The sequence below is a fragment of the Pan paniscus genome, chromosome 15 (assembly GCF_029289425.2).
Source record: "Pan paniscus chromosome 15, NHGRI_mPanPan1-v2.0_pri, whole genome shotgun sequence".
NCBI lineage: Eukaryota > Metazoa > Chordata > Mammalia > Primates > Hominidae > Pan > Pan paniscus.
The window spans coordinates 96,293,637-96,307,936 of record NC_073264.2 but is presented as its reverse complement, the minus strand read 5'-3'; the positions used below and the strand labels follow the sequence as shown (position 1 = coordinate 96,307,936).

General features: G+C 42.6%; 1 protein-coding gene across 6 annotated transcripts in view; it reads left to right on the top strand.

Annotated features, from left to right (window-relative positions):
• The first annotated feature begins 740 nt into the window (after window positions 1–740).
• DICER1 (dicer 1, ribonuclease III) overlaps window positions 741–14,300 on the top strand; it is a 72,449-nt gene continuing 58,889 nt past the window's right edge. For 2 of the 6 annotated variants that reach the window (XM_063596107.1, XM_034938072.4), the window contains exon 1: window positions 741–1,682. In XM_063596107.1, the coding sequence (XP_063452177.1) occupies window positions 1,647–1,682 (36 nt within the window). In that variant the 5' untranslated portion in view covers window positions 741–1,646. The other 4 variants (XM_034938071.4, XM_063596106.1, XM_055097985.2 and 1 more) reach the window with 4 other exon arrangements.

Sequence of the window (14,300 nt, the reverse complement as noted above, 5' to 3'; positions counted from 1 at the left end):
ATCGAGACCATCATGGCCAACATGGTGAAACCCCGTCTCTTCTAAAAATACAAAATTAGCTGAGTGTGGTGGCGTGCCCCTGTAATCCCAGCTACTCGGGAGGCTGAGGCAGGAGAATCACTTGAACCTGGGAGGCGGAGATTGCAGTAAGCCCAGGTCGCACTACTGCACTCCAGCCTGGAGACAGAGTGAGACTCCGTCTCAAAAGAAAGAAAAAAAACAGGAAGCAGTTTCAGCACCTACCTCACAATGTGCACACAGTTAAAGCACCTACCTCACAGGGTGCACACAGTTAAAGCACCTACCTCACAGGGTGCACCTAAGGATCACAGGCATGCAAGCCCTAGATCAGCCTCCCCAATGGCAATATAATGCAGGCCACAGATGACATTTAAAATTCTGTAGAACCCACACTAAAAAATAAACAAATAAAACTTTTATCCCAATATATGAAAATAGTTTATCACTTCAACATGTAACAATTTTTTGAACATTATTTGGTAAAGAATGCATATATCTCGATTCCGACTAGCCATACTTTAAGTGCTCAGGAGCCATGTGGGGCTGGTGGCCCCAAACTGAACAGCACAGCCCAGGCAGCAGGGGCGCATAGTAGGTTCTGCTCACGCCCATGGGCTGAAAGAAACACGGTTGCAGTTGCTGTGAGCACACCTCACCTGGAGCAAACCGGCCTATCAGGGGGTCCACTGAAGAGATGTCTACATTTGGGGATAAATTAAGACGATGTTCTTTAAGCCAGCCACTTATTTAATTCCCACCGATATTTTAATTCCTAGCTACAAGCTGTGGTGCGCGGTTCCGACCTATGCAAATGAACAGCTTACAAACAGAGGGCCACCATCTATTTCTCATTATCTGGGGATCCCGGTTGGGGTGGGGGGCGGAAGTGGGTGTTTGTTATTTCCCCAAATGCGGAGGCCCCTGCACCACTAACGCGAGGAAACGCAGGCGAGTGGGAAGGTACTTTAAAAAGGGGAGGGAGGTGCTCAGAGGGAAGCTAAGCTCTCCGGGAAACAATTACGGCCACGTTACGGTCTGTGGGTGCCAGAAGGAGCAACAATGGAGGCAGTCGAATTCCGAGAGCTCAGAGAGTCTGCCAAACTTAGCCGGCCTCGGCGCGCGGGTTCCCGGGGGCCCCAAAAACTCCGGGCAACTGCGGCCCAACGCCAAGGTCCAGTCCAGGCGCTGGGCCGCAAACGCCTCCCCGGCCTCCGCGCGCGCGCCCGCTGTCTCCCTGCTCCTGAGTGGCTGGGGGACCGGGATTAACCTTTCACCGCCAGGCCCTGTCCAATCACAGGCTCGCTCTCATGCCGCCACGGGGCGAGCGGAGCGTGGGGGCGCGGAGGGGCGGTGCGGGAGCCAGTGGGATTCTCCAAGCGGCTGTGCGCCCTTGCCGCGGGCCGTGCGCGGGCTGCGGGCCAGCCGGGCGCTGCGCAGTCTCCGCAGGCGCCGGCGGGAGGGGTCGAGGCGGAGGCGCGGCGCAGGCTGCTGCAGGCCCAGGTGAATGGAGTAACCTGACAGCGGGGACGAGGCGACGGCGAGCGCGAGGAAATGGCGGCGGGGGCGGCGGCGCCGGGCGGCTCCGGGAGGCCTGAGCTGTGACGCGCGCGCCGGAGCGGGGTCCGATGGTTCTCGAAGGCCCGCGGCGCCCCGTGCTGCAGGTGAGGCGGGCTCCCGCGGAGCAGCTTTGTGTCCGGGGCGGGGAGCGGGTCGCCTGGCCGCGCTCCCGCCTCCGCGCGGAGGCCCGCGTGCCGGCCATGGCCCCGAGCCGCGCGTCCGGGCCTGGCGGGCGCTGATGAAGGGCGCGGCCTCGCCTGCCTCGTCGTCCCGCACAGCGCGGCCTGTGGACCCGGCGTCTGCCCGCCTCGGCTCTGCTCCTGGGCCCGGACCCCGGCGCCTCCCCGCGAGGCAGCCCTGGGAGCTTTTCCGGGCCGCCGTGGCGTGGTGGGGGATGCCGGCGCCTGTCCACTCCCCGGCCTGGCGAGGCCTGGAGCTCTTGACAGGTCCCGTCACGCGCGCGAAAGTAGCGCGGGAGCAGCGGAGGTGGAGACGCGCGCCTCACCTGCCGGAGCACCCTGGGACCCTCCTCTGATGGGGCCGCTGCGCCGCGTCCGGAGGGGACGAAGCTGGGCTCTCGGTCCCTCCCGGGAGGGTCCTGTGTGATTACTGTCAGGGGACCAGATTGGGGCCCTGGGGGGCGGGCGGGGGCCGAGGCCATTCTTTTGCCTCTCCCCTCAGATGTTTTTGTGCCAAAATGCCTAGACCCTGCGGAGGACTCTTTCTTCAGGGTTTTTGATTTTGGGGAAATCAGTGTATGTTTTAAGTTAGCACATCAGATTTCTGTAGATTGTCCAGAAAAGCTGAGTTGCCCTGATGGCTCTGCCTGGAGGTCAGAGCCAGCAAACCACCGAGTGTGTCCTTAGGAACCTGAAGATCCGCGGAAACGTGGAGATGAGTTGGAGGGTCCTATTTGTGTAGTGTTAACTCCGTGCTTTTGTGGAGAGAGTTGTGGTTAAAGGGACACGTTACTGGTCTACACGATAAGTAAGTGTTTTTAGGACTTTCAGTTTTAAAAACATTCATCTGATGAAAGACGATCATTTGGACGCCTATGCTTCTGTCTTCGAATATTCTGAATCTTTACAATCCTGATTGTCAGGTGTCTTCGTGGTGCTTGTTTTCAAACAGTGGAAAAGAACTCAGGTTTGGATTTAAGCAACTCGGAAAATATTGTTAAAAATGTGCTTTTAAAACAGGTTAGCTATATTGGATATGTATTGGTGTAAACGTTAAGTTTTCTAAATAAAAATATACATCCTCACCAAAAAACTCAGCTTATTAAAAGATGGGTTCGGGATAAGCCAGGTCCTAGAGAATAGTAATTTTCAATATTATTGATATCTTTGGAAATTAGGTTCTGGAATAGCCAGTTTATTTTGCAAAGTCTACTTTAAAGCTACCTGTGGCACGTGTGTATTGTATGTAATATGTGCTATGTACATGCATATACATACATATACAATTATTTCAAAACTTCATTTTAGGGCATATTCCATAAAACTCAATAGATAAAAAAACAAAAAACTAAAGATTGCTTTTAACATGTTCACTATAAACATTGATCATGGTAACATAGGTTTATAGATTTACTCACGGCACCAAAATGCTGTTTTAAGAAAAGAACAGTTAGTCCATTTTAATTTGGGGAGAAAAGACATTTTCCTACAATCCTTTTTAGTAAGGGCCTGCTTTACTTTTTATGCTTCCATCTCATGTTTGAAGGGTAAGCCCTGACTGCTGTATTTTGCCCGTGGCTCAATGTGTGAGTTGGGTAGCTAGGTTGTTTTGCTATTATTGAGCTTTATTGTCTTGGTTTTAGAAGACATTGTCTTTTGATGTGGCTCATGATTCTTATTTGACAGTGATTTTGTCATATAGTGGGTTGTACAGTACTTGTAGTGCTATCTTCTAGAGAGGGTGACTTTTATGGCTTTGGGATGTTTTATTCTCTACCACTATCTGACACGTGAGGTGCTTGTTTCATTTGAGAAAGTAGATATTTCGTAGACAGTCTCTCACTTGCGACCCTACCATGTCATGGTCACGTTTCCACTTGCTCATGGCAAAGGAGATAAGGGAAACGTGTTATTGAGTGCCTCCTTGTTATGCGCCGAGATGTTTCAGGTTCTACGTACATTCTCTTCTAATCCTCACTGTGACCCTGCGATCAACTCGATATTGTCCTTGTTTTACAGGCAAGGAAACTAAGAGTCAGTGATTATTACCCCAAGTTAGGAATCTCGAAGTGGCAGAGCCGAGATCGAATTGTGGTTTGGTTTCAGAATCTTTGGAGGCATGCTTTTTGTATTGCATTACTGTTCCAAATGGATTTCAGGGCTGCATCACGTGTAGTGACTCCTCAGTTAAGACTTGTGGAATGAATGAAGCTGTGTCTAACCTTAAATGTTCAGGTGAACGAATGGTTATTTGAATATTTCAGATAGTTTTTTTTTTTTTTTTTGGCATGGTAAAATATACATAACACAACGTTGAACCATTTTAAGTGTACAACTAGCTGGCATACAGTACATTCACATTGTTTTTAGTCATTACCAGCATCCATCTCCATACTTTTTCATCTTTCCCAACTCAAACTGTCCTCATTAACACTAACTCCTGATTCCATCCTACCTTCAATGCCAGGGAACCACCATTCTACTTCCTGTCACTGACTACTGGAGAAACCTCAAAATAAGTAGAGTCATACAGTATTTGTTCTTTTGTGTCTGGCTTATTTTACCCAGCATAGTGTCTCCACGGCTCGTCTGTGATGATTTAGATGTCAGAATTCCCTTCCTTGGAAAAGCTGAATGGTATTTCATTGTATGAATATACTGCATTTTGTTTATCCATTCATCTGTCCATGGCCACTTGGGTAGCTTCCATCTTTTGGCTACTGTGAATAATGGTGCTGTGAACGTAGGTATACAAATAATTCATTGGAGTCCATGCTTTCCCTTCTTTTAGACATATACCTCAAAGTGGTCACATTGTTTCTTGATCCTCAAAACACTAGACTAGACTCAGAATTTATTGCAGTATGAGTTTTCTCAGGGTTCCTCCAAGCAGTGATAATTTCCTACAAACAACTCCTCTGTCAGTAAAATCTGTAATCTCTCTGAAGCCCAGGATTGACTCCTTTTTACGATCTTGGTTCCAATCATAGTGTCTGGCAGGTATTCAAAAAACTGATCAAACATGGAGTGATGTGCTTTATTGAATGCCAGAGGAAGATATTGGTGAGGTCTTTAATTTGTATAAAGAGAAAGTTGGAGCCAAGTGACTTATTTTGTTTACCTTTTGCTGTGCTTTTTGGACATTCAAGAGCTTAGTTCATCCTGAAAGCCTAATGTATATATTATACTCGCTCTTATTCACAGGTTTCTTTGCAATTTACGACTTGCCAAATGACTGTAGTCTTCTGAGGCAGCATTATTTTCTTGGTATTCCACCTCCTTAGCCTATGGGGCTTGGATCTTTTGATTTTTTGATGGCTAGTTTTCACTTCTTCCAAATTTCTGCTAAGACTCTAGTATTAGTACATTTATTTAATAGTTTATGATGTCTATTTTGAGAAAGGATTTGAAATGGTCTTATAATAGGAAAGTATTAGAGTACTATGAAAATGGTAAAGGTTGGTAGTATAGAATGTGGAGGCAGAGAATTAGATGAATGATTGGGGCAAGGAAAGGTGAGTGCTGCATGTAACTCATGTTGATTAATGAAAGGAAGCATACCAATTAGAAGCAGATTTTTCTCTTGTATGAAGAATAATCAGTCTTTTGGATTATTACATTAAATAACATTAGCAATATATGGAGAAAATGTTTTACATTTTACAAACGATAGAGAAACATTTTTTCACATGCCATTTTAGAGAAACTGGATAAAAGCCTCAGGCATAATAGAAAAGCTTTAGTAATACAGGTGTTCACTGTTCCAGTAGTTTGATTCATTAATTTCTTTTGGGTGGTGTCCCTCGAATATCAGTTGTCTCATTCAGGCTGTTGACAGATGCTGAATAACAATCCATTCAGGAATAAGCTCTCTGGACAACATGGGCAGTGAGGATTTTCCAAATAGGAATTCTCACCCAGTCTTTTTTTTTTTTTTTTTTTTGAGACGGAGTCTCACTACGGCGCCCAGGCTGGAGTGCAGTGGTGCGATCTCAGCTCACGGCAAGCTCCGCCTCCTGGGTTCATGCCATTCTCCTGCCTCAGCCTCCCGAGTAGCTGGGACTACAGGTGCCCGCCACCACACCCTGCTAATTTTTTGCATTTTTAGTAGAGATGAGGTTTCACCGTGTTTAGCCAGGATGGTCTTGATCTCCTGACCTCGTGATCCTCCCGTCTCGGCCTCCCAAAGTGCTGGGATTACAGGTGTGAGCCACTGTGCCCAGCCCTCTCACCCAGTCTTTAGGAACGTGTGTTGGTCTAAAAAGTAAGACTGGTTGTATCGTGGTGTATACTTGATGAATTAATACAGAAAGAAAAACATTATTTTTGAGATGTAGCTGGTGAAATTGACATTTTCAGTTATGTAATAAAGCCTTTGTTAAAATAATTCTGAGTACAAAATGGCTTCCTCATCTAAAATTGTCAATGAATTGTTGGTACTCCTTTAACATGCAGTTACCTCAATATACATTTTAAATAAGTGACTAAGAAGATGCTACAAAACATTCTCTGAGGATGTCAGTAAGACTGTTACTAGAAGTAAGACATGACAGGCTTAAGTTTGGCCTTAGAGTTTTTTCTTTTTTTTTTTTAGGCTTATAACAGCATTACATGTTCTTGGCTGTGTTAAGGTTTATGGAATAGTAAGGATTAGATTCTTCATGCATGTTCATTACCAGACATGGTGCTTGACATATAGGAGACACTCCGATTTGTTGAGTGAGTAAGTTAATTTATAATACTTTTTGAAGTATTTAGAAGCTAACACAGTTTTGTGGGGAAGAATATTGCTTGCATATTAAGGCTTTTAAAAAGATTATTACTATTCTGCTTTTGGACAAATCATGCTACTTGGTCCTTTTTGCTTTGTGAGGTACGTATGATTATGTGCACAGAAACATTGCAGACTGAGGGAAGTGTTAAGAATCATGGGAGAAAATCGCCGTCAAAATTGGAGTTTTAACTGTATTGCAGACTTTCTCCTTGTTGGCACAGACTAACTCTGTTGTGCTTGTTCTTTCTTTGACAGCTCAATGTATGCCATAAAGCAGGGGTTTTAACAACACATTTGAACAATTCTTGAGGATTAGAAAATGAGGTCTGTTAACCAGTTCAGAATTTTAAGAAAACAAACCGGTTGTACTTAGAGAACTTGAATAATGAGAGAAGACTCTTAGTTTAAAAACTGATCTTTGACATGATGTAGGAAGGTTCTTTGATTAAGAAGTTAAATGACCCTGTTTGAAGGGAAAAAGAAAGGTAGTAGTGGTATTTAGTCGTATTTAGTCGTATTTAGTCCTCTGAGATATTTCGAGATTGCAGGATTTCTGTCTTTCCTCTTTTGGTAACATCCTGGGAGGTGAGATTAACATGATGAACTCACAGCCTGTCCGCCTCTTATGCATCCTGCTGCCCAGCCATCACTGTCAGTTGCTCTGATTCATGGTATTTTAAGTTCTTTCCACTTTGCAGAGTTAAATATTAATGTTTTGTCATAGCTTTGTAGGGATGCTTAAGAGCAAGTGTTTGGTGTCAGAGAGACCAGGGTTCAAATCCTGATTCTTCGACTTTATAGCCGATGAGCACTGGGCATATGGCAACGTCTCTGAGTCTCAGCTTCCTTGTCTATAAACTGTCGTAGTGGTGTTTGCCTCTTGAGGTTTTGAGGAAAAAAAGGAGTTTCTTAAACTCTCATGGTACGTGACTAGCATTTGATAAAATTTATGTAATATTTTTCTTTTAAATATGTGTATTAGAGAAAATTTTAACGTGCAATAGTCTTAATGTGATTAGATTATATTGTGAGCCCCCAAATTATCAATATTGAAATGTATGGTCTAGTAATATAATGGAGGATGAAGGAAAAGAGGGCTTGAGAACAGTATTTTACAGACAAGTTTTCGAGGAGGATTATCTATACTGGTTCAGCTATCTTAGTTGGTCTCTGTAGTAGTGATACCAAATATAACAGTGCCTTAAACGTCTCTTAACTTTCCCTAAATAACACATTCTTCATCTGCTATGCATGAATTAACACATCATCCTTGAAATCATACTTCAATTCAGTGTATAAAGCCAAGTGTTTTGTAAAATAAACCTCAAGTTAGGTTTTATGTTTCCTTATGATTAGATTCAGGTTTCAGCTGGGCACAGTGGCTCACTCATGTAATCTTAGCACTTTAGGAGGCCAAGGCAGGAGGATCTCTAGAACCTAAGAGTTTGAGGTAGCAGTGAGCTATAATTGTGCCACTGCACTCCAGTCTGGGTAACAGAGCGAGACTCTGTTCCCCTCTTTCCCCCGGCAAAAATAGATTCAAGTTTTGTACTTTCAGTAGGAAAACTACATGAGGTATGTGTTGTCAGTTTGTCCCAATATTGGTGATCTTAGCTTTGTCACTTGGATTAAAGGGGTATCTATCAGGTTTTTCCACTGAATAAAAATACCAGTTTTCATTTGTAATTAGTAGGTAATCTGCAGAAAAGCTTTCAGGCTATGTAAATATTCTTTAGTAACCTTCACCCAATGGTTTTAGCATCCATTAATGATCCTTGCTTCAATCACTAATGCGATGGTTAAAAATGGTGACTTTTCTGTCATTCCTTCTACATTTATTAGTTGACATTCAATAGAGTTTCGCCTGAATTTTAAACCTAACAAAATACGATTTCTTTTTTGTTGTTGTTAATGCTGAGTCTTGCTGTGTCTCTCAGGCTGGAGTGCAGTGGCGTGATCTTAGCTTACTGCAACCCCTGGCTCCTGGGTTCAAGCGATTCTCCTGTGTCAGCCTCCTGAGTAGCTGGGACTACAGGTGCAAGCCACTACATTGAACTAATTTTTGTATTTTTTAAGTAGAGACGGGGTTTCGCCATGTTGGCCAGGCTGGTCTCGAACTCCTGACCTCAAGTGATTCACCTGTCTCTGCCTCCCAAAGTGCTGGGATTGCAGGCATGAGCCACCGTGCCTGGCCTACAAAATACAGTTTGTAAAATGAGAAACTAAGTTGAGAAATAATGTCTTGAGTTTTTGGGTTTTCCCAGTTGCACCTGTAACTTTAAGAACTTTAAAATTATTTCTGAAACATCTTCAAGGTTAGAGTCAGATTAGTTTGCATTAATATGGAAGAGAATTTTGTAGTGGTTGGAAGTTACCTGAGAAAACTAGGATGGGTATAGTCAGATGATACCATAATTATCATTGCATTAACTGATACCTCTCTAGCTTTGACAGTTTCTAGTTAGCCTCGAATTATTCTTTTGGACGTGGGTGCCAAGATCGAGGATGTTAAGCTTGTTGAAATAATTTGGGTTGTTTAAAGTCTTTTAAATATAGAAAGTGTCTAATTTGAGTTTTATATTTGACCTATAAAAAGCTGCTTTAATTCAATAGTTGTTAAGATCAATAAAGCTTATTCTCAACATCAAATTAATTAATAAAAAATTATTCATGGATATTTACTTTCCTACATTCCAAACTACCTAGTCATTACAAATTTACAGTAACATGAAAATCAAACAAATCATGAACTATGTAATATGAATGTGAGTATAGTATGAGATTATCTTTCAAAGATCTTAATACTCTTGAGGGAGATGGCAATAACAGCTAATATATGGGGCAGTAATATAATGAAGCCCGTGATGATTTGGGTGTTGTAGCTAGCCCATGTGTGCTAAATGAGAGGGGAGGGGACTAAAGTGATAGAGGTTTTTAGGGAAAGTTGTGGGGTGGGGTTCGTGAGAGGTGGCGAACTCTGTTGGTACACACTTGTTTTGGTGTTACGGGAAAGGCAGATAACATGAGATGTTGCACAGAAGCTATGATGATGTAGTGCGTCACACTCTTGCCTGGACCTTTTAATATATTTGCTTTCCTGTCTCAGTAAACATCCATCTTAACTCAGTAGTCTCTTATGTTCATTTTGTCTCTGGATTGACCTCCCTTTAGTATTTAAGTATTCATGTTATATATCTTAAAACAGCTTGACAAAGAGAAAATTGTGGCTCCTTTTTCCCAATGGATGCTCTTTCTTGGTGTAAAGGTAGAGGATAGTCATGAATTGAATAAAATTCTAGCACTCGTTGCACAGTGTTAAGAGTAAAGTATGTGCCTGTAGTCTCAGCTACTCAGGAGGCTGAGATGGCAGGATCACTTGAGCCCAGGAGTTCAAGGCTGTAATGTGCTCTGATGGTGCCTGTAAATAGCCATGGCACTCTGGCCTGGGCAACAGAGTGAGACCCTGTCTCCAAAAAAAAAAAAAAAAAAAAAAAAAGAGTAAAGTACAGAAACTTGGAATCAAATATCAACCTTAAAACTCACCTTGAAAGCTAGTGATGTGTTAAGTATTTATGTCTCTTGAAACAAAACTGTAGGACAAATGTCATTATAGGTAACTTGAAGGGGAGGGGTGGGTATCTGTGCTGTTTTGATGTGTTGAAATGTCATCTTTCTGAGAAGTACTCCAAGAAGTAAGCGGACCTTTGGCTTGCAGCCTGGAGACACTTCTTAGATGGAGATCTTTGATGGGTGGAATTTGTTAAGATGGTATTTGACCTGTGTTCCACTTCAATTTTGGACCAATCTAATTTTAGGCATGATTATGTTGAAATCTAAACATAACATATTTATGTTAGAGATTTAGAGAAACCCAGAAATTTATTTGGTTCAGATACAGTAATGCATGAAAAGAAGGCTAATGAATTTGTGGTTTAAATTGTAGATACTATGATACTGTAAAATATATATTTGGTCTGTCCTCTACCCTATTCTTAGGCATACAAGGCTTGAAATCCTTAGAATCTCCAAAGTGATGTGTTTTTGTATGCTAATGATTGACTGGTGGCCAGTAGCTCCTGGTAGCTTCAAAACGGGGGCTGGTTACTGGGAAGACTAAGGCGTGATTAGAGGTTTGGACTCAGACCCACCCTCCAACCTCTGGGGAGGGAAGAGGGGCTGAAGGTTAATCATGCCCAGGTAATGAGTCTTCATAAAAACCCTGAAGGACAGAGTTTGGAAAGCTTCTGGATAGTTGAACACATGGAGGTTCCTGGAGGGCAGTTTGCTCTGGGAGGGCTTGGAAGCTCTATACCCCTTCTCCATACCTAACCCTGTGCATGTCTTCATCTGGATCTTTGTAATATCCTTTACCTAATTAATTTACTTATTTTTATTGAGATGGACTCTCGCTGTGTTGACCAGGCCGGTCTCGAACTGCTGGCCTCAAGCGATCCTCCCATCTTGGCCTTCCAAAATGCTAGGATTACAGGCGTGTGCCACTGCACCCAGCCTGTAATATCCTTTATAATAAACTGGTAAACATAAGTAAGTTTTTCCCCAAGGACTGTGAGCTGGTCTAGCAAGTTAAATCCCAGGAGGGCGTTGTGGGAACCCCAGTTAACTGATTGGTCGGGAGCACTGGCAAAAAATAACCTGAGGTTTGCAATTGACACGGAAGGGTGGGGGAGGTCTTGAGGACTGGAGCTCTCAACCTGTGGGATCTGATGCTATCTCCAGGTAGATAATGTTGGAATTCAGTCATTAATAGAAGACACCCTGCTGGTGTCTGCTGCAGAATTGATGGCTTGCTTGTTGTTGGGGAGAAACCCCACACATTTGGTCACAGAAATTTTATGTGGTGTGTGAGAACAAAGGAAAAACAGTTTGTGTGTGTTTTTTCCCACTCAGATATTCAGGTAAATGTTACCACATTTTGTGCCTTAACGGGGGAGGTTTTTACTCATTCATTCATTCATTCTAGAGACAGGGTCTTACTCTGGAGTGCAGTGGTGTGATCATGGCTCACTGCAGCCCCCCGGGCTCAGGTGATTCTTCCGCCTCAGCCTCCTGAGGAGTTGGGACTACAGGCACACGCCACCACACCTGGCTAATTTTTATATTTTTAGTAGAGATGGGGTTTTGTCATGTTTCCCACGTTGGTCTCAGAATTCCTGGGCTCACGTGATCTGCCCACCTTGGCCTCCCAAATTGCTGGGATTATGGGTGTGAACCACTGCACACGGCTGGGAGGATGTTTTCAATACCTAAAACAGAATTGTATGTCTCTAGCTTATCGTCACACAAATCATCCACAGTTTGAAAGTTTGTTTTCCAATTCCCAATTCTGTGTGTTCAAGTTGTAGGAAATTTAAAATGCTGAAAAGTTTAAAGGAAAAATACTCATCCAAGTAATTCATCATTAATTTTTGGGTAAACTAATTTTCTCTCACCTCCTTCCTCTTTTCCTTTTCCTTCTTATCCTTTCTCACTTCCTTTTCCTTCTTAGCCTTCCTCACTCCCTCCCTTTTTCCTTTCCTTTAGTTTTAAGACATAATTATAGTCTCACTGTAAATAAAAGTGTTCTACTTTTTCATTTAAAGCCATTTACACAGGATTTTTCTCAGTCACTTTACCAGCCGGGGACCTTTGGCTGGTGACCCCCCTGTCCGGGCCTTGCTTGGCTATGCTACCCTCCCACTTGGCCTGCCTGTGCCACACCTGGCTTGTGCTCTGGCTCAGCTAGTGGCTGGGCCAGTCATGCCCCAGCCTACCTGTGTTACGGCTCGTACCCGCGTTCGGCGGTTCCCGAGTTCTTGTCCTGCATCCAAGAAGAATGAGGATATGCTGACAACTGAAGGGTGAGGAAGGCAGACGTAAATTTTATTGAGCAATGAAACAGTTCTCAGCAGAAGGGGGATGCGGGGGTGGTTCCCCACCCGAAGTTGTGTGGTTTTTCCCCCAGTGTGGCTGGGTCCTGAGCTTTTACAGGCTCAGAATAGGGGAGTGTGTGCTGATTGGTTTGTGAGTATGCAAAAAAAAGTTAAAAGCACCACTCAAAGGTGGGCTTGACAGTGTAAGAAACCAATTAGGGAAGTGTAGGTATATGTAAGATAGGTGAAGGGTGAGGATCAATCAGAGGAAAGTGTGCCAAATGGCAAGACAGGTTCTCAATCCGGTCCCTGGATTTATCTGGGACTTGTAGTTCTCTTGAAAAACAAACAAAAAATACTGTGTATCTCGACCTTCAGGCTTTAAACTGTCTTTGATTTGAAGGTGGGGTTTCACTGGGGACCTACCCCTGTCCGCCTAGGCATTTGTCTGCCTGCTGCTGCTCTCAACATAAGCATTTTTGTTCATTATAAACTTACCATTTTAAATGGCTGAATTGAACTTCACCATGTAAAATGAACCAGGGTTTACCAAACCATTTCCTCAATCATTGTTAGACATGTGAATTGGTGGCGGGGAGTGTTTCTTTGCTCTTATAAATGGTAATGATGAAGGGAGCATTTCTATATGAAGTTTTTTTGTGTGTGTGTGGTAATGACTAGGTTAATGTGCAGCGAATTTTAATTAAGAATGACAGAAATGTAAAGTTCATACCCATAGTGTTAGGGTAAACTAAAAAAAAAAACTTTTTAAAAAGACAAATGACAATTAAAAGTAAAAATATAAATAGTTCTCTGTGTTTTGTATTTAAATATGTAGAGATACCAGTGTTTAAATTCTTGAAATTATTGTTTTTTTTTCTCTTTAGTCTCTTAATCCTTGGTTTGACCTTAATCTTTTCATAGTCTATATTCACTAAATAATAGTTGATAAATCCTTGAAATACTTGTTTTATATACTGTGGATATGTTGGATATTTTCTTTTGATTTCTTTTTTATATTTTTGAAATATCCATGATTATTACTATTTCTTGTTTCTCTGTGAGACATTTTATTGCCTAAGAAACAGTTCAGTGAAATAATGTTTTCAGTGATGTCTGTCCAGCCAGTAAGTAGTACACAGTATTTTTTGTTTGTTTTTCAAGAGAACTAGTGAATACAAAACTGTTTAAATTTACTTTATGTTAGGTACCATATTTTGTGATTTAATTGCATTGATTTTCATCTTAATGTAAATGCATAATGGCTAGCTTGTTTGGAATGTAGGGGAGGAAAACTTTTCCTCCACCCACTTAGGCTCTATTGCTGGGATCTGTGAATTAAACTAACAAAAGACATTAACAGGGGAAGAGGTCTACAGCTTGTATTGATGTTAATATTTTTGCACGCACAGGGGCATCAAAGAAAAGATGTAAAATCCCAAAGAAACACTTAGATTTAGAGGCTCATATACCATCTTAACAAAGAGTGATAAATTGTGAAAGGACAAAGGAGGGGATGTTTGGATTTCTAGGGTTGATAAACTGTGGGAAGGTGATTAGACGGTGTACGGAGGAAACCATTGGTAGAAAAGGGTTATTTATTAAGGTTTGTTTATGCAGCTTCATCTTGGTGCCATCTCTCTGTGCTGTGATAAGGATTGTTCTTTTCTTCCTGGTGTAGAAGAAGGGGGAGTTTATGCCTTACTCTTAAGTAGAAAAAGGGAAGGCGTAGAACTTTTCCTGAATCTGTTGATTCTTAATTGCTTTCAGCTCAAAATAATATACCAAAGTGGCATAGTTGGGGATGGCATCTCCTGATCCCCATTCAGGAGTTTGTGGTTTTTCAGGTTAATCTGGCTATAAATTCTGTATAAAATCTTCTATGCATTATATGAGAAT